Source organism: Carlito syrichta, unplaced genomic scaffold (genome assembly GCF_000164805.1).
Source record: "Carlito syrichta isolate Samal-C Ts95f unplaced genomic scaffold, Tarsius_syrichta-2.0.1 Scaffold304285, whole genome shotgun sequence".
NCBI lineage: Eukaryota > Metazoa > Chordata > Mammalia > Primates > Tarsiidae > Carlito > Carlito syrichta.
In genome coordinates, this window is record NW_007248381.1 from 181696 (window position 1) to 202434 (window position 20739).

General features: G+C 36.8%; 1 protein-coding gene across 1 annotated transcript in view; it reads right to left on the minus strand.

Annotated features, from left to right (window-relative positions):
* NBAS (neuroblastoma amplified sequence) overlaps positions 1-20739 on the minus strand; it is a 230770-nt gene that overhangs the window by 180106 nt on the left and 29925 nt on the right. The window contains exons 7-10 of the mRNA XM_008059599.2: positions 16373-16486; positions 6327-6440; positions 4397-4554; positions 3563-3652 (exon numbers count right to left, since the gene is read on the minus strand). Of these exons, the coding sequence (XP_008057790.1) occupies positions 3563-3652; positions 4397-4554; positions 6327-6440; positions 16373-16486 (476 nt within the window). The remainder of the gene's footprint in view (positions 1-3562; positions 3653-4396; positions 4555-6326; positions 6441-16372; positions 16487-20739) is intronic.

The window sequence follows — 20739 nt, forward strand, 5'->3', positions numbered from 1 at the left end:
CATTCTGAAATGTGTGTCATGAATCAAAGTCATAACATGTTCATTGAGGGTTTGGATTAGCACTTCATGGAATCTCGATCTATTACAACTTGCTGAAAGGGAACGAAGGAAGACAGAAAAGCTTTTAAGGAGCTTTAAAAAAACAGCAAAAGACAATTGTTTTGGAAGAATTCCTTTTCCTTGCTAAGTAGAACATGTAGAGGACTGTTGGTGGTGGCCTTCATTTACAGACGGGATTTTAATGCCCACTTGCAGTAACACGGCATGGCCCACTCCAAAGAAGTCACCAAAGGGCCAGGTTGAAACTTTCTAAACCACTGTAGAAGCAGAAAATAGAAAACCCAAAAGTTGCAAAAGGCTTTTCATGGATTTTAGAAAGAAGGATGGGGATTCAGAGTAAGTTCATGGAGCAAAATTCAGCAAAAACATGTTGCAATTCTACACTGCAATAAAATGATATACCCTTCATTTTGCCCAAAACATAACCAATAGCCACCACAGCAAATATTCCTTATATTTTTAGGCTAAAATCGACTTCCTAATTTATTCTTACCACTGACTAATAATCATTATGCAGTGAGTGCTTCCAACTGAGCTTTATCAAGTATTAATTAGGCATTCACCCTGTGAGAAGTGCTCTATGAAGAAAACACAAAGATAAATGACTTATTTCCAGTTACCATACAATTCCAAACCAGGCCATAGAGTGCTGAAACAGGATGATGAGATCACTTAGGGAATATAAAGGAGGAAGCAATTAGAGGACTCAAGGGAAACTGTACAAAGGAAATAATTTCAAGAGAAGGGATGAGAAAGATTATCAGTGCAGAAGACAGGCAGAGAGAAAACGAAAGATACCAAGGGCTAAAAGACCCTACTTAGAGAATAGGGATAAGTTCTTCAAGATTGGAACACAGCACATGTTTGGAAGGCATGCCAAGAGATGATGCTGGAGACAGATAGAGTGGGAGGTGTGACCATACAAGGGGGGAGGGATCAGGGGCTCAAAAGGTACCACACTTGGGATAAAGAAGATCTCATGAAAATTATGTCTATAACTGCACCCTGAAAGACAACTCCCAATACATAGAACATTTAGTGACCACCGACTAACATAAAAACTGCTCTGAATCCCATGGAATAAACACAGTAGAATTTAGTGTGTTTTCACATCCAGTGAGGAAAAAGAAAACAGTTACTAATCCATACAACTACACCAAGTCAAAATATGCCAATGGACAAAATGTATCCACACCACTCTAGAAAATGCTGTGGCTTCCATCTGATGGGAGTGCAACAAAACAATAGTCCACTGTTTGCAGTGCTGGTGGTCAAACACGATCCTCCCCTCAAGTTTGGAACTTCTAGAGTGTGATGTGCAATCTGGTAGCCAGTAGCCACATGTGACTATTTAAATTTAATTTAAATTAAAAATAAAATGAAATGTGAATCCTTAGTTGTGCTGGCCATATTTCAAGTACCCGATAGCTATGCGTGACAACAGCTAGTGGTGTCAATACTGGACAGTGCAGACATGGAACATTTTCCTCACTGAAGAAAGTTCTATTGGTCAGCACTGTCCTAGAGCCACCACTGCAGGAGGAGCAGACAAAAACTCCATAAGGAAAAAGTCACATTACAAATGTCTTTGAGATTATCAGATCACTTAGCATTGATCAGGGGATATAAATGCATAGTCAATATGTTTGTCAAAGCCGGGCTCGGTGGCTCAGCCTGTAATCCCACGCCTTTGGGAGGCTGAGGTGAGTGGATTGCCTGAGCCCACAGATTCGAGACCCGCCTGGGCAGCGAGATCTCATCTCTACAATAAATAAATAAAAAAAAAATCAGCAGGGCGTGGTAGCGCATGCCTGTAATTCCGGCTACTCGAAAGGCTGAGGCAGAAGGATTGCCAGAGCCCAGCAGGTCGAGGCTGCGGTGGCCGGGAGCAGCCACTGCACTCCAGTCTGGGTGACAGAGTGAGACTCCAACTCAAAAAAAAAAAAAAAAAAATGTCTGTCAAACTGAACTTTAATACAAAAGAGCTATGGAAATGGGGTAGTTGTACATATTCAACTTTAGGCAAAAGCTATATATATCTTTGCCCTAACTCCATCAACAAATTTCACAACTGAAGCTTTGTACCTGAGTTCTAATGAAGTAATTATATAGTATACAAATACTAATGAATTTGTCAAGATGAATATAGCCAGTTTAAAAAAAAAAGTCAGTGCAGCTCACTAATCACAGAAGATATCTTCCAAATAGGCACAAGAAAAATAAATGATATTTTACACTGCAAAAACAAAGCTTACCATCTGACCAAATCCCATGAAAAATCAATCTATAAAGATAATCATCACTTCTTATTTTATTCAATTGGGAACTGTGCTACTGTCTTTGATCTAAAGATGTGAATTCTATGTTGCTAGAACAGTCATGAAGAGTTAAATCTCATGGAGTAAACACTAGTCAATAGAAAACAGGTGTTGAGGGTATAGTCTTTCCTCCTTTCTCTGCCAGAATGGCAGAATGTATCCTGAGTCACATACATACTTAATTGGTTTAGACAAATGTTATTCATAAGAACCCTAATGAAGGAAAATGAAGAACAAAAATCCAACAGAAAATGAGCAAAAGAATTGAACAGATACCTGACAAAAGAGGGTATCTCCTGCGATAATTCCATTTCACTAGTAATGAGGAAAATGTAAATCAAAATCATAATCATAATTAGATATCACTAAACACTTAGGAAAACAAGCAAAATTTAGGAAACTAATAATACCAAGGTACTGGAATGAAGTAACGGACAATTCCACACACAGCTCTTGAAAGCGAAATTAGTAAAACCACTCTGGAAAATCATTTGAACACACACATCCATTTGAATGTGCTAGGCATATGACCAAGAGAAATGCTTGCCCATGTACAATTTGTAACTAGAGATATATACAAGTGATGATAACAGCAATACTTTTAGTAGCCAAAACTGAATGTAAACCAATTTCAATCAACATTAATTTCTACATGGCAAAAATGAATAAACTACAGCTATGTATAATAGCATAGATAAATCTCACACACATAATACTGAGCATAACTACTTCTGTAAGGTACACAAACAGGTCAAATTAAACTATCAGATTAGGGTCTATGTGTGGTATAAGTATTAAAATTAGTTAAACAAGAAAAAAAAAATCACAGGGATCTGGTTATTAGGACTGGTCTGACCAATGGAATTCTCTGGAAGGAGAGAGAAGAGTTGGAAATTAAACTGGGAGAGTGACTGAGGGACTTGGAAGGCTGGCCAGGTACTGTTTCTTTACCTATAGGGTGGTTTCATGGGTGTTTTCTTTGTGACAATTTATTGAGCCGGACATTTTTGTTTTGTATATTTTTTATATGAATATTATATTTCACACATACAAGAAAGTTGAAAAGAAAAGAAGTTTCTACACACACACTTACACAAAACTCCTCTCGTACATGAGGTTGACCCTCATTTCGTTCCACTCTCAGTCATCTTTCTAATGCTTTCCTCTCCCTCCTTTTAACTCACCTCTTGTATGGATTTACTCATTGATGGTGAAACATTGATATTTTCCCCTCCTTCAGGATGAATCTGGAAATTCACTCTTTGATAAAGAATCTGAAACAAGAACAGACTCTATTATGAGGGGTCACTTTTAAAATTTGCCACTCTTCACAATGTAGGCTTGAAATTTTTAAAATACTCTTTTGAGAGAAAAAAATCTCTAATTTATAATGAATAGTTTTGGTAACAGGCTTACTTCAGGATTTCATGAACAACTTCACAAGGAATATTAAAATATTCTAATATAATGTAATGAATACTATGGGCTGAGTATGTGAATTACAGAATCCTCAATATTTAATAGTATTTCTCAACAAGGGCACTATCTTTCCATATGCAGAGCTATCCTGTTAATTTTAGGAAATTCAGCATCTCTGCAGCCAAAGCCCATCCCCACCCCCAATTTCCAAAGGACCCTTCCCTAAGGAAATGATGTCTCCACTGGTTTTAATCTATATGGTTTCAGACATACTTTACATGACTATTTCTCTTACATTTTATTCTTGACAACACTAACTTTATCCCATCATATTCAATAATTTACTTACTGAAGTTACTTTCCATTTTTCTCTAGGCTATCTCCTATCCTTTATTCCTTACTATAATAAGGACAACATTATTTTGTATCCTAATATTTTCAAACCCCTTTTCACATAGTCATAACCTATTTTGCATACATAAATTAAAATTCTCATATTACGTAAAAAGTTCTCATATTATTAAAATCATCTCAGATTCACACACCCAACAAAAATGCACTTCATACAGGTCAGGATTTCGCTTAGTGGGAACACTTACTTCTGTCTGCAGAGAGCTGCTGGCTGCTAGAAGAAGCTCAATGCTACTGGGAGGGCAATGTGTCAAAGCAAAAGCCATGAGTTCTTGACGAGCGGCCAAATCTTGGTAACCTTCTGATTGTCCTAACTGGCTGCAGACGTCCCAACTTTTAGGATAAACTGTAAAATTGACAAGAACAAAGAAAGAAAGGAAGAAAAATATTCAGTCTAAGATGAGAAATTTAATGGTTTCCTGCTCAGGTTTTGTGGTACCAAAGCAAAATCAGTCATTAATGATACATTATTATATAAGCAGAAATACATAAGAAACTAAGATAGAAAAATGATCAGGTTGATTGACTGATTATCCAGAAAGTTCAGTGCTACTCCAGACAAGTGTTTCTAACAGATTCTGTTAAATTTTAGCTTAACTGAAAATAAAATACAAATAATCTACAGAGCTTTCTGACTAAAAAGATGGCTATCTGAATTCTGAAGACTTGAGTGTATGGTCTAACCTTGCTGCTTAGTACCTGTGTAAACTTGGGAAAGCTCCAAGTTTCACAATTCCTTTACTACTAAAAAGAGACAAGAATAATAATGCCTTCCTCTTGGTTTGTTGAAGAATTAAGTAACATTTGTATTTTAAAGTACACTGTAAACTGCAAAGTGCTAGAAGAAGAGATATTATGATAGATCCCTACACAGAATCATTCACTTTATAGACAATGACAGACATCCAAGGCCAGTGATCACATAGGAAACCAGTCCCTGATTCCCAGGAGAGTTCTTTTTTCCTACATGTTATATTCTGAATTCTTAAAATATACTTTTATTTTTATATGAAGCAGTTCTTCTTATCCTTGCTTTGTCTGCATACTCCAGGATTAGCAGGAGTTCTGCTCAGTTAAGGTTAGCCAGAATCTCTATACCCTCAATATCTGATACCTCATTCCTCACCTTGAGATCTGACCACCCTGGCCTGCTTTCAACAAGAAGTCAATTGAACAGGTTTAGCAAGAATCTCCCTACCCTGGATGTCTCCTCTTAGTAATTTTCCATTCAGTCTGCTCATCAGTTATAAATGACCATTTATCTGACCTTGTTGTATTTAGAATTGAGTCCAGTCTTTCTCACATATGAAATCTCAAGACTTGGCATCTATCATAATAGTCCAGAATAATCAACAAGTATCAGAATAATGTTTTCTTTGATAGCATACATACAAAAAGCACACAAATCATTCATGCATCACTCTGTGAGTTATTATAAAGTGAAACTCTGTGTCTTAACCAATCACTGTTAATGTGCTGGTAGTGAAAAAAAAAAAAGATGTGTTTGGGCTTTTATATATTCAAGCACAGCCACAGAAAGTAGACCACTTAGTACAGAGTGCATAATAAGACAACTTCATTTCCTATCCCACTGGAGAATGTAGTCTTTAAATGAGAAATTTTTCCACAATAAAATGTGCTTATTCTCCAGACTTGAATTTGAATACAGAAAACTTTAGAGGGGTAAACTGCTTCCCAATTTTTTTTACTATTAGTTTGAAAAAGACTATGTTATCTTTTTAAAAAATTAAATAGAAATATTGGCTATATAGTCACAAATTGTAGGCACTACAAAAAATTTTAATGTTCTTTTACATAACAAATAAATGAAATGGCATGAAAATATTTTACATAAAATTATTTTAAAATTATGAGCATGTTTTAATAAGGGACTGGAAAGTAAGCAAAATCACAAATAAGATATAAAATCTGAGCCCACTAAAATATCTATATATATAAGTACACGGGATACATATGTTATCAGTGCCCATAAAATGTATCTTAAGCCTAAATGTGGCTGGCCTACCAATCAGGTCAACTGATCTCAGAATAGGCCTTTTCCATGATTTATTATGCAAAGAGGACATGAGCAATGTGTTAAACAAGTTGTCTCCTCACCTGTGGCCATCAGCTCCTGACAATGCATATTGGCTGCTTTGTAGTCATGGAAACTAAGTGCTTGCTCCACTAAAAGGATTAGAACCTGTCCACGTCTTTCTTCTGGATCATTACCTATAAAAACATGCAAATGACTTAACACTGTCTTTTAAATTAATTCAAAAATAAAACAGAGATTAGACAGATTTTAAATAATTAGAGGACAAAAAGTCACTGCAACTTTGACCTTTCAATCTACCTATTAAGAACTGAGTTAGCCCTCAGTCTCCTAAGAGATCAATGATTAATATCAATTCCTAATTAAAATACCCAAATCAGAAAGTCAAAAGTCAGAAAAGTTTGCAGCTCTTCAGAAAAGTCTTGGTATTACTGAGGCAAAAGAAAAAAAAAAAATCTATGTTTCCAAAATAAAGCATGTTACAAAAGGGCTTGTATCTTAGGTGTGTCAAATTAAAATAGTATTAGAGAATATTATTCTCTATAGGCTGAGAAAATTATTTGCATTTGAAGAAAAGGATAAATAATTGTCCTCTGCAGTTCATAAATCTTAGTTGGGAGGTACCCTTGTAACAAAGACAGTTAACAAGAGATAAAAGTTTAATAACATGTATATCCCATGCATACATAAGAGATACCCAGCAAAGTGATAAATCTCAAACACTTTTTGAATTCAGGCTTAAATACCACAGTTCACTGAAACAAAGATAGTAGGATGTGGAAAAGCCTAATAATGAGGGTAATCAGGAACAGCACAATAAAAAAGAGCAAGACATGTTATGCAGATTTAAGTTAATGCCATCTCCATTGACAAGAATCTACTGATTTAGGGCCATCTTTTCCCTCCTAGTACAGAGGAGACACTCTCACCCATGGAGATGTTCCGTATACATGTATATTTCCCTCACGAAAGGGTAATTTCTACTCTATTTTCAGAGTTTCTCCTATGTCTGCAGTTTCTCAAAAATAATCCTAGGACATTTTCGCAACATAATCCTTTGCCAAAGAGGCATATTTTGGGGTGGCATATTCTGGTCTCCTACAGTAAAATTCTGAGATGGTGTATTTTTGGTCCCCTACAAATACTAGTATATTTTTGGTAAAAAATTTTTAAATAAATCCATCAAGCTTCATTTGAGAGGATGGTTCACATTAGTCTAATATCTAAAAACTGGGGGCTGAAGGAAACATAGCTTTGGCACTCAGATTATTTAAGTGAAAATATTTGCACTAGAGAAGAGGCAGAAATAAATTTCGTCTGAATTTACTATATCTGACTAAAGCAGGGTCTCCCTAAAATATAACTGCCATTAAACCCCCTCCAAGGGAGTTTCTCAAGAATTCAGCTGCCAGGGAGACAGACTGCCCATTTCGATTAGCATCAAAAAGCCCAAAAGAATCTTCCACAAGTTCCCACTGAAGCCCTAACCCTTCCCATCTCATCCCACTTTTTGTTAGCTTGGTATATAAACCTTTACTTTTGGCTATTCAGAGAGCTGCTCATTACTGAGTGACTTCTGGTTGCATGTGTAAATAAACTTGGTGTTGTTTTTTTTCCTGTTAACCTATCTATTATCAATTAATTCCCAAGCCCCCAACCAACTAACTGGATGAAAAAAAAAGTTTTCTTCCCAATAGGAACTTTAAACGTTTTTGCTGTGTCTTTTGAAAATATTTTTCCCTTTGAATATTCTAATTATAAGTAATAAATGACAAATATAAGGGGGGAAAATCTCTTAAACACCAAGTAAATAAGTGTATAGTTTCACTGACAGTACTAATATTTTATTTATCATAGTGAGCTTTTAGAGTCTAAAATTCAAATGTAAGTAGAAAGAACTAAAATTATTTTCACAAAAATATTTTTAGAAGCCAGATTAGATTTTGCTTCCTTTGACATCTCTACACCTTCTCCACATAAATACAGGTTTAGCTGCCCTTCCAAAATGTTTCTTTACTTTTCACTCTCTTAAAACCAATTTATTTCAATGGCAGGCTGGCAAGCCCCAAAAAAGTGATTATCTTTTTACTAATCTGTGTCTTCTCTTAGAATGTAAGCTTTCTAAAGACAGAGATTGCTTCATAGTTGAATTCTCAGTATCCATCATCAAGTTGTACACATAATAAGGGCTCAAAAAAGTAGTCTTAAGTCACTAAACGATGAGGATGCATTTAGTGAAATGTGTCATTAGATAATTCCATTGTTGTGTGAGCATCACAGAGTATACTTATACCCAGGTTATAGAGTACAGCCTACTATACATCTAGACTATATGGTCTGGCATATTGCTCCTAGGCTACAAATCTCGACAGCATGTTACTGTACTGAATACTATAGGCAAATGGAACACAATGGCAAGTATTTGTGCATTTAAACATATTTAAACCCAGAAAAGGTACAGTAAAAAGACTGGAAATTGCTCTGAGTGAGACAGTGAGTGAATGCGAAGGCCTAGGAGATTACTGTACACTCCTGCAGACATTATACACACTGTACACTTCAGCCTCACGAAACTTATAAAAGATATGTTTCTTTCTTTAATGATAAATTAGGCTGGGCACAGTGGCTCACACATGGAATCCTAACACTTTTGGGAGGCCAAGGCAGAGGAATCACTTGAGTCCAGGAGTTTGAGACCAGCCTGGGCAACATAGGAATACCACATCTCTATAAAAAATACAAAAGTTAGCCAGGCATGCCTATAGTTCCAGCTACTTGAGAGGCTAAGGTTGAAGGATCACCTGAGCCCAGAAGGTTGAGGTTACGGTGAACCATGGTCATACCATTGTACTCTAGTCTAGACAGACTCATGACCTTGTCACAAAAAAATAATAATAATATATATACCGTATCAAATCAAAATAATAAATTAAACATAGGCTACTGTAATTTTATTACTTTATATAGCCTTTAATGTTTTGTAACTTTTTGACTCTTAAAACACAAACACATTATACAGCTGTAAAAAATTCCTTTTTTATATCCTTATTCTGCAAACTTTTTCTATTAATTTTTTTTTTTTTACACTTTGAACCTTTTTGTTAAAAGCTAAGACACAAACACACACACTTGCCTAGACCTATACAGGGTCAGGATCATCAATATCACTGTCTTCCAACTCCATGTCTTGTCCCACTGGGAGGTCTTCAAGGGCAATAACACACATGGTACCCTCATCTCGTATGATAACAATGCCTTCTTCTAAAATATCCCTTGAAGAACTGGCCTGAGGCTGTTTTATAGCAACATTTTTTAATAAGTAGAAGAAGTACATTCAAAAATAACAAAAAGAATCATTTCTCGGTCTTTTGACTAAGATCAAATGTAAAAATAGCAAAAGGTATAGTATAGTAAATACATAAACCAGTAAGATAGTTATGTATTATCATTAACCAGTAAGATAGTTATGTATTATCATTATGTACTGTACATAATTGCATGTGCTATACCTTTATATAACTGGCAGCACAGTGGGTTTACATTAGCATCACCACAAACAGGTGAGTAATGTGTTAGCTACAATGTCATGATAACTGATGTCACTAGGCAATAAGAATTTTTCAGTGGCCAAGCATGGTGGCTCAAGCCTGTAATCCCAGCACTTTGGGAGGCCAAGGCGAGAGAATTGCCTGAGATTGCAGGTTCAAGACCAGCCTAGGCAACATGGTAAGACCTCATCTCTACAATAAATCAAAAATTAGCCAGGTATGGTAACAGGCACCTGGAGTTTTGGTTACTTGGAAGGCTGAGGCAGAAGGATGGCTGGGTCCCAGCACATCAATGGTGGGGTGGCTATGAGCATGCTACTGCACTCCAGCCTGGGTGACAGAGTGGGACTCCAACTCAAAAAAAAAAAAAGAATTTTTAAGCTCTACTATAATCTCATGAGACTATCATTGTATATGCAGTCCATTATTGACCAAAATGTTATGCCATATGACTGTATATCATCAATGAAATAAACATAGCTTAAAATCAGGATTTATTTTCAATTATAAGAAAAATAGTTAAAAGTTACAATTCCTAATTTGGATATTTAAGGTAAAAAGAACAATGGTTAAAAATCTTTTCTATTTTAAGGAGCCTTAAAATTATTTCTAGTATTTCCAGGAAAATAAGAAAATATTTATATTGTCCTTGTTTTTTTTTTTCTTTTAATTTTTTTATTTTAAAGAAATGTGGGGTACAATTCAGGGTTAGGTATACAAATGTTCATTATGCAGGTACCCTTGTTGATGAGGTGAGCCCCTGCAACCCAAGCAGATTTCCACTACCACCAATCCCCGGCAGTTTTCTGCTACTGCCAATCCTTTTTTTGTAGTATTATGATAATTGCTCAAGGTCCACTTATGAGTGACAGCATGTGATACTCAGTTCTTTGTTTCTGTGATACATCACTCATTATTATAGACATCTAGGTTGCTGTGAAGTTCATGGTTTTTCTAAGTTCTAATATGATTTGGAAGAAAAAGTAAACATATCACAAATGGGGTTGAATAAACTTTTAAAATATGTCCCTATCAATTGTCTGTCTTTATTTACCTTAACTTTTTGTATAATAATAAAGACAGAGTCTCACTATGTTGCCCAGGCTGGTCTTGAATTCTTGGCCTCAAGCAATCATTTCACTTCTGCCTCCCAAAGTGCTGGAAGTCACTGGCCTGGTCTCTGTCAATCTTTTTTCTGTGCTTCCAAGGCTTAAACAAAATCCAAGGCAAGTACTGGCACAATTGAGTCTAAAAATATTCTTTTAAAAAGGGATGGCATAGCACTAAAATTCATAATATTATTATTATTAAAGCAACATACTCATAATTTAATAAGATTCACATATCATATTGCATGCGGAACAACATGTAAAAATTTCTCTATAACAAATGCAACTGCAACACTTAACACAAAATCTAATTCCTACATAACAATCTTGCAATGCCTGCATTTTTTTCAGGATACACTAAATAAAAAATGAAAGGGCCAGGTATGATTTTTTTCTTTTATGCCTCAACTTGGCTAGGCTACAAGCACCAGTCTGGGAGGTATTGTGAAGGTGTTTTGCAGGTGTAATCAGCTAACTGTACCTAAGGAAGCTTATCCTGGATAACCCTTGGTAGGCCTGACTGAATCACAGAGAAGGCTTTAAAGAGTCTGGGGTATCCCAGAAAGAGAAAGACAGGCAGGAATGGGGTGGGGATTCTGCCTATGGATAATGCTTCAGCCCAAGCCCATGGAGTTCCAGCCTGCTCCTGACCTTCTCTTCTTGAATGACTGCCACATGAATTTCAGACTTGCTTAGCCAATTCCTGTAGCAGTGGAAAACAATTCCTGGGAATAAAGTTCTTAATATGAGTATCTCCTAAAGGTTCTGCTTCTCTGGTTGAACCATGACTAACAGATCAGGTATCTGAATTACTTGGTCTTTCCTTCATACCCTCCTCCTTTGAATGCATTCCTTTCTCTTATATTATCAGATCAATTATTTCATTTACTCTTCTTTATGGGTTTTTTTGGGGGGGGGCGGATAGAGACAAAGTCTCACTATGTTGCCCAGGCTGATCTCGAACTTCTGGTCTCAAGCAACCCTCCCACCTCAGCCTCCAAAGTGCTGGGATTAAACATGTGAGCTACCACGCTGGCCAGATCAATTATTTCTTGATTTGAGATGTGGTAAAATCTGAGGAATGCCTGGGACAACAGCCAGATGCAAAAGTCTAGTGAATGAAATGAAAGACAGTAGGATCAATTGATTATTATTATGATGTCAAAAAAAGTGGAAGCATAGATTAAGAGTAAAGGTTTACAGTTAAACCTCTTTTTTTTTTTTTTTTTTTTTGAGTTGGAGTCTCACTCAGTCGCCCAGACTGGAGTGCAGTGGCACGCTCCCAGCCACCACAGCCTCGACCTGCGGGCTCCGGCGATCCGTCCGCCTCAGCCTACCAAGTAGCTGGAACTACAGGTGCGCGCTACCATGCCTATCTAATTTTTTTGATTTATTGTAGAGATGAGGTCTCACCAAGTTGCCTGGGCAGGTCTCGAGCCCACAGGCTCAGGCAATCCACTCACCTAAGCCTCCCAAAGCATGGGATTACAGGCTGAGTCACCAAGCCAGTTAAACCTCTTAACTGTGAAATCCTCAAGAGATAATTTAACTTCTCTATTCCTGTTTCCTAACTTCCAAAATGAGACTCTTATCTCTGTCTCTAAGGGACACAGTAAAAAGGAACTAAGATAAGTACAAAAGCATAAAATAAGAATTATTATTAATGCAAATGTTTATATCATGTGTCAAAAATTCATCCTGAAATTTCAAGTTTTTTAGCTGCTCTTAATTCAATAAAGTTCCAATATGAACAAGTGGTTTAAATGAAAAATATCACCAAAAACAGGCCTGCAAAGAATGATGTTTAGAAAAATATTAGAAACAAAACAAAGTTCTTAGAAAACAACCAGGAGTATGGTCAGACTCAAAATCTATTTAGGATTCAAATTTTTAGTCTGAAGAAGAGAAACTAATGGTGGCATGACAAGGGGCTGAGTGTCTGAAATACAATGTAAAGTATGCCCACAAATTCTTTGATACTCCTTCCAAAAATGGAGCTTAATGCCCGTCCCCTCAGGTACGGGTTGGTCTTAGTAATGATGTCTAACAAAGAAAATGAAAATGATGGGGTGTGACTTCCAAGTCCAGATCATAAAAGGCATTACTGCTCCCTCCTTGCCCTCTTGTGAGTTAACATCTCTAGGAAAAACCAGCCACCATATTGAGAAGACACTCAAGCAGTTCCATGGAGAGTTCCATGTGGAGAGGAGCTGAGCCTTCAGTGCTCTTCCTCAGCCAGGAAAGACTGAGGCCTCCTGCCAACAACCATGTGAATGAGCCATCTTAGAAGCAGATCCTCCAGCCCCAATAAAGTCTTCAGGTAATATCTATAAATATTCCCCTTGAACTGGGCAGGGCCTGTGTGACTGCCTCCATGAATAAAATACAATGGGGGAAAAAACTGCCCAAATATGGCTAGATTGGAAAATGCATTGAGCCTTTTGTTTGCTTCTCTTGGGTTACCAATTCTGGGAGCCTCAGCCACCATTATAGAAGTCTAGGTACACTGAGGCCATCATGGAAAACTCACAAGGAGAAACCACATAGAGAAGAGATGCCTGTACAGCCCTAATTATTCCAGCAATCAGTTATTTAAGACTTAGCAGCCCAGGTGCCCAGATGTAAAAGTAACACAGCCTTTGAGATAAGTCCATCCCTAGCCACTACCTAACTGAAAATCAGAAAAGACCATGAACTGCCTAGTTGTACCTAGTCAATCTCCAGAACTGGGAGAGAGAAAAATAAATGGTTAGTTTTTAAACCATTAGGTTTTGGGGTGGTTTGTAAAGCAGTAACAGATAACCATCACACTCTATAAGGTAAATGTCAATAGCTTGGTGATACTTTTCTTAACATCCCAGGTAAAAATGAACATTGTCTTTCTTCAAATTCTCCAATATTGTTTCCAGAAACCATGCACTACCATCATATCCTATGTTGTATCCTAGATACTTGTTTCCTCAGCTCTCTACAATTCTAAATTTCCAGAGGGCAGCAGCTATGTGTAACAGAACTTTGTATCCATAGTACCTGGCAGAGTAACATTACTTTCTCTACATTTCTATTTTTTCTACTTAAAAATGTGGCTAACAAGAGGTTGTCTTGGACACTGAAAGAGTCAATAAGAAATAAGAGTATGGAAGGGTGCTGGCACACAGAAACCATGGATACCTGTTAGCACTCAGGTGGCTTGCAATAAAAATATATAGAATAAAACGTAGATCTTCAATACACTGCCATAGAGGGAAAACAAGAGAGTAGATACTAGCCTTGTCTTTTGATGATACTGCACTAAGTTGTAATATAGATACCACATTAAAGTTTGTAAACTAGAATGTGGCCATGTTGGGATGGTTCCCAATATTAGAACTAAAACCGCTGCAATAAAGAAATTGTCTAAATACCATGCTGCTTTGTAGGACTGAAAAAAAATGTTCTTCTCACTAAAATTCATATAGGTTACCAGGACCACTGGTGCTCCTGTTACTATGTCAACATGTTGCAAAGACCAAAAGGGAAACACAAACATTTACTAGAGACCTTAATAATAAATGTCCTACAAATTACTATTTTAAAACATTAAATGTACATTCACTAAATATACTAAAGATACATATAGTATGAGTAAAAGCTAAAAAGATAATCATAAATACCCTTTACTTTTATGCCTTTTTTACTTTTATATAATATGTGGCTTAGACATTAGCTTACCCTGATGATCAATGAAGGGTGCTTGCATGTGCATTAGCTCATTTGGGTCTCTTACAACTTGGTGAGTGAAGAAAGAGGGCATCATTCCTATTTTCCAGATTCAGAAAATGGAACTAAAGTAACTTAACAAATGCATGGCACATACTCAGGATTTAACCAGTCTTCTGACTGCACGTCCAATGTTCTCCCCAGTTATACCAGATGACTCCAATGAATGACTGGCCCCATCAAAATATTGTCACCTTTCCAAGTCTGTTGCAAGTCCAAAGATAAAAAGGTTGGTGCTATGCCTTCACACATTTACTAGGAACCTTAAGAATAAGAGTCCTTAGCCGGGCATGGTGGTGCATGCCTGAAGTTCCAGCTACTTGAAAGGCTGAGGCAGAAGGATCACCTAAGCCCAGCAGGTCGAGGGTGCAGTGGCCAGGAGCATACCCCTGCCCTCCAATGGGTGACGGAGTGAGACACCAACTCAAAAAAACAAGAGTCCTGCATATTAGGATTTCAAGCATTAAATGTGCACCCATTAAATGTACTAAATATACATCTATATAAGTATTTAAAAAGCTAAAAGTATCATAAATCAGCCGGGCTCGGTGCTCAGCCTGTAATCCCGCACCTTTGGGAGGCTGAGGTGAGTGGATTGCCTGAGCCTGCGGGTTCGAGACCCGCCTGGGGAGGCGAGATCTCATCTCTACAATAAATCAAAAAATTAGCCGGGCGTGGTAGTGCGCGCCTGTAATTCCAGCTACTCAGAAGGCTGAGGCGGAAGGATCGCCGGAGCCCAGCAGGTCGAGACTGCGGTGGCCGGGAGCGGCCACTGCACTCCAGTCTGGGCAACAGAGTGAGACTCCAACTCAAAAAAAAAAAAAAATCATAAATCCCCTTTACTTTTGTGCCTATAATATGTGGCTTGACTAACACAACTTCAAAACCCAGCTTATAAAACAAAATGGCCAACAATTATTCTTAAAGAGATCAGCATAAGTTTAAAATATAAAAAAGGTAATTAGACTCTGGAAAGCAGAACATGTGCTTAAAGAAACATGAAACAGAGTCAAGAAATCTTTCTTGGAAAGCCACAGTATGCTATTTCACCCTGCTGAGCAAGATACTTAACTTCTCTGATCCCCGATTTCCCTTATAAAACAGAAAGAATACCACCACCACCACCATTTATGAGAAGAGTATACGAGATAAAATATATAGAAACCCTACAAAATAGTAAATGTAAAATGTTTTCTAACACACTGTTTAAGCTCAAAAATGTGAAACCGATTTAGACACTGAAGGTGGACTGGTAGGGCTGCCTTGTTTTATATTTAAGTTTTCTGGTTATAAATGATAATACTGACTTCTGTTCCTGATCTCATAACCATTTCGAGGAACCCTGACTTCATTTAAAGAACAGATGGTTCCAGAAGCTCAATACTGGTACACATTTTTATAACACATCAATTGTTCTAAAAAAGTCTAATCCTTGTTCAAAACATGCTCTTCTCAGCTCCTTGAGAGGCTAAAGCGGCAGGATCACTTGAGTTCAGGAGTTCAAGATTGCAGTTAGCTATGACCATGCCACTGCACTCCAGCCTGGGCAACAGAGCGAGACCCTGTCACTCTCTTAAAAAAAAAAAAGATGTTCTTCTGACACCTGTAAGCATATATTCTCCCATTCATCTAGGATAATGTCAAGAATAACACAGAAACTTTATTTTGCAGTTTAGCATTCAAAACACTTACCTGCAACACTTAGCAGTTCGGCAAGGCCCAGAAGCTTGGCGGATTGTTTGTAGCATGTGGGAGATTGGGAAATACACTCCTTGATGAGGCTGATCCGATCAGAGCACAATCGCACTATCAAGAAAGATACATTAAAAACTTGTAACAGGAACATCACAAAAGGGCATGGTGCCCTTCCTAACATAAGGCAACCACACAAAACAAAAACTATTTTAGTCTGCAGATGAATTATAATTAGGTAAAAGCTACATTTAACAAACAGCAAAATTAATATTGCTTCTGAACAAATAATATACAACACAGATCTTTTTTCATAAACACATTTCTAAAGCACAGCAAATGAAATGTCACTCTGAAGCTAGAAAAATGTTATCGTATTTTTAAGTACTAAGTCAAGGCTTAGGACAAATTTTAAACAAGGTAGTAAAAACTTCACATACTTCTTATTATACCAACCCCCCAACACCTCTCCCCCTCCAAACCCATTCCATATTCTGAATATCCATTTTCTATCTCTACTACATCACTCCAGTTTGGAGGGCAGGAGTCCTCAAAGTGCCCACTGTTCCAATTTATTAGCCTTTCTCCAAAAATATGCCAAATTTTCTCAAAAATAAGTCCAATTTTCTCACATAAACTAGATATTAGGAAAACAAAACATGTCTGATCAAACCAGCTCAAACTATGCAGAAAAATACTTAAAGAATCAAAAAGATCTTAGCTAAAGGGTATCATGTATATTCTAGGAACAAATGGTACTTATTTACAGTAGACAAGTCAACCTTTAAAAAGCACAGCACTGCCAGGGAGGTTGGCCCCCAATAACTATGATACTAACCACTATGATAACAACAGCTAACATGAAAAAAATATGAATTATGTTCCAGGAATTATTGTAGATGCTTTATGTATATTAACCCTACAAAGCAGAACCTTAGAAAGTAGGTATTATTGGTCAGGTGTAGTGGCTTTTACAAGTAATCCCAGCACTCTGGGAGGTCAAGATGGGAGGATTGCTTGAGCCCTGGAGTTCAAAACCAGCCTGGGTAACATAGCAAGACCTGTCTCTACCAAAAAAAAAAAGCAGAAAGCAGGTATTATTACCCTCAAGGGAAGAAACTCAGGTGCAGAAAAGTTAAATACTTTGGTGAAGGTCATTGAAAAAAATGATGCGACCAGAATGCAACTAGCTCTCCAAATGTTGTTCACACCTTCAATCCTTTATCCATTCCTAAATCCATGGATATTCTGAATACATCCTGTGTTCTCTCCAAACTTCTTCTAGGTATGTAAGGGAGGGCACAGGGACAGGGGAGATGAAGAGAGATGGTCATTTTTCTTTGGAATGGGCTTTTTCTGGGTGAGATTGTATTATAATTTAATTTTGAACTTACAAAGGTTGCAAGGACGGTACAAAGAAATCCCCTATACTCTTGGCCAAGATTGACCACTTATTAATTATTTGTTCTATTCATGTATTCCCATGTGCAATCTTCATGTACATCCTTCCTTGTTCCCCCCTCTATAGATTCATACACAATATTTATACATGCATAAATATATACAAACACACATACACACACAAATACATATACACATACAAGTAAACATATACACATATATTTTTTCTGACATTTGTCAAAAAAATGCAAGTCCTTTTATTTCTAAATACTTCAGTGTGTACTTCCTAAAGTTTAGACTCTTTTAATTTTTATTTATTTTTAAGTTTAGACTCTTTAATAAAAAAATGAATATTCACACATCTACTAGTAAAATAATCCTGTTATAGCCTTTAATAGAAAATAGAAAATAAATGCAGACATCAACTACATCCTTCAAAATCCAATTGCCAATACCTACATCTAAATATGGATTCTATAGATTGTATTACTGTTCTCAGTTATCCACTAAAACTATTCAAATCCCAAATACCTGCCTCACTAACACTAAGCTTGTGACTTCTATGAGCAATTAATGTGAGAAGAAATGATACATGCCACTTCTGAGCAAAAGCTGTAGAGTTGTCATAGAATTCCACTACTGATCCCTTTCCTCTGCTGTGAGAATGCCATGTATCATGGAGCACTGAAGCAACTAACCAGAATGGACGTAACTGTGAGCAAGAATTCAGTCTGTTATTATATGCTCCTGGGATTTTTGAATTTTTTACTATAGCACAGTCTAGGAAAAACCCACTGACATAATATAGTTCAAACTTTTCCATATCTGGTTTTTTTGTTTTTTGGGGTTTTTTTTATCTAAGTCTCACTCTGTTGTCCAGGCTGGAGTGCAGTGGCATGCTCATGACTACCACAGCCTAGACTGCTGGGCTCAGACAATCCTTCTGCCTCAGTCTTCCAAGTAGCTGAAACTACAGGCACACACCACCACGCTGGGCTAATTTTTTTATTTGTTGTAGAGACGAGCGAGGTCTCGCCCAGTTTCCCAGGCTGGTCTCAAACCCTTGGGCTCAGACAACAATCTCGCCTCCACCTCCCAAAGTGCTGGGATTACAGGCATGAGCCACTGCGCCTAGTTCTCTATAACTTAACAAAATCAAATTGTGTGGTTTTTTCCTCAATATCTGCTACTATTTTATAAGACTTTTTCCAGATTCAATAACATATGACGACTATGAAACAGGTACTTTTTACATGTTTCTAATCTGATTTTCAAAACAACACTTGTAACATAATATCAGCATTATATGTATGTAAAACGATGGGGTTTTCATAGCTGCTTTCACTTTTTTTGTGAATTCTTGCATTCTTCTTAGAGAAGCTCTAGCTTTAGCGATTCTACCAAGCTGACTTCCTTACTATTACCATCTCTAGCTCAATAAACCAAGGCAAAAAACTGAAACCACACAGAGCAATGGACCATCATTCTCTCTATGCTTCCAATTAATGGGACACTTAGGTTTCAGTTCTTTTTCTCCTTGCTGCCCTAAGCAATGCATACTACTACTATTTCAAGTACATCAAATATATTTGGAGAGTAGGATTCTAATAAACTGCAAGTACCATATTCAAATGACTTTTTGTTTTATTTATTCAAGTATTTTCTGAACCTCTGGACAATCACTATACCAGTTCTCTTTGACTGCTGATTTTAGGACATACTCAATGATATTTCAACATGTGATTTCTCAATTAAATAAAGTCAAGCTGTGGATGTTATTATCTTTCCATGAAAAAGGGAGTTTGTGAGTCCTAAAATTCCTTTTCCAATGGAATCAACAAACATAAATATGATATGCAACTATGTATCTTTTAAAAATTGAGGACAAGCTAAAATACTTGCCCACAGTTATCCAGCAGTAAGTGAGAGAACTAGCTCCAAGCTGGGTGTAACCACAAAATCAGAAAAACTGACTTATCCTGTTATAGAAAAAACATGTGGAACATCTGAAATATCTGAAACCACTCATTTAAATATTAATAAACCTTCACATAAATATAAACACTCGAATACAGAGAAAAGCACACACGTACACACACACAATACTTCATAGAAGACACTTGCATAGGGAATCATTTTTATGTGCTATTTCTGTTTCTGCTTCCTATTAACTCATTGATTGTAATTTAGCTAGAATCACTGGCCTTCACCTGATGAGAAATAGCAACTCCTAGAGTGTAGGCAAAGAAGGCCTGGCAACAAAACAAAGTGACAAAATAAACCATGTACACCGACTACAATAAAAACACCTGGGCCATAAATATCTAAATGTAAAGTTGCTTTCTTTGTCCAGTATTACTGATGAATAGAAAAGAAGCTAAAACCTAAATCGTATCTGTGGGATAAACACAACAAAAAGTATACAAAGGCAATATTCCATCTCCACATCCAGAAGGTTTTCTGACAGTCATTCTAATAGGAAACTTCAAATCAATATATCAAGTGAAAGCTGTCAAGACATGAAAGTAAATATCTTTCTTAAAATATTCCTCAGTCAGGAAATTCTCAGAAGCTACAGCAGGGCCGCAGCTTGGTTGCAAATATTCAAACTCAGCAGCTGATACACAAACATGACCAACAAAAATGCTAATTGATAACCACAGAAAATCAGCACTTAATTTAATAGTTCAAAATATAGCAGCATTTGGGGGACTGCAAGAAATTTTTTGTATCATACCAATTTGCTTGAATTAAAAAGAAGGTAAACCATATACAGACATGCATGCACACACACATACAAATACAAACAGAGTAAACTTTATAATAGTATGGCCTAACAAGAGTGAGAAACAGAGCACAAGTTTCATTGTGCTCTGGAATCTTCCCTAACTAAAACTGCAATTAATTAATTGTTTAAGGAGGAAATAGTTAATGATTTCAGACATTTAAGATAAAACTAAAAATGA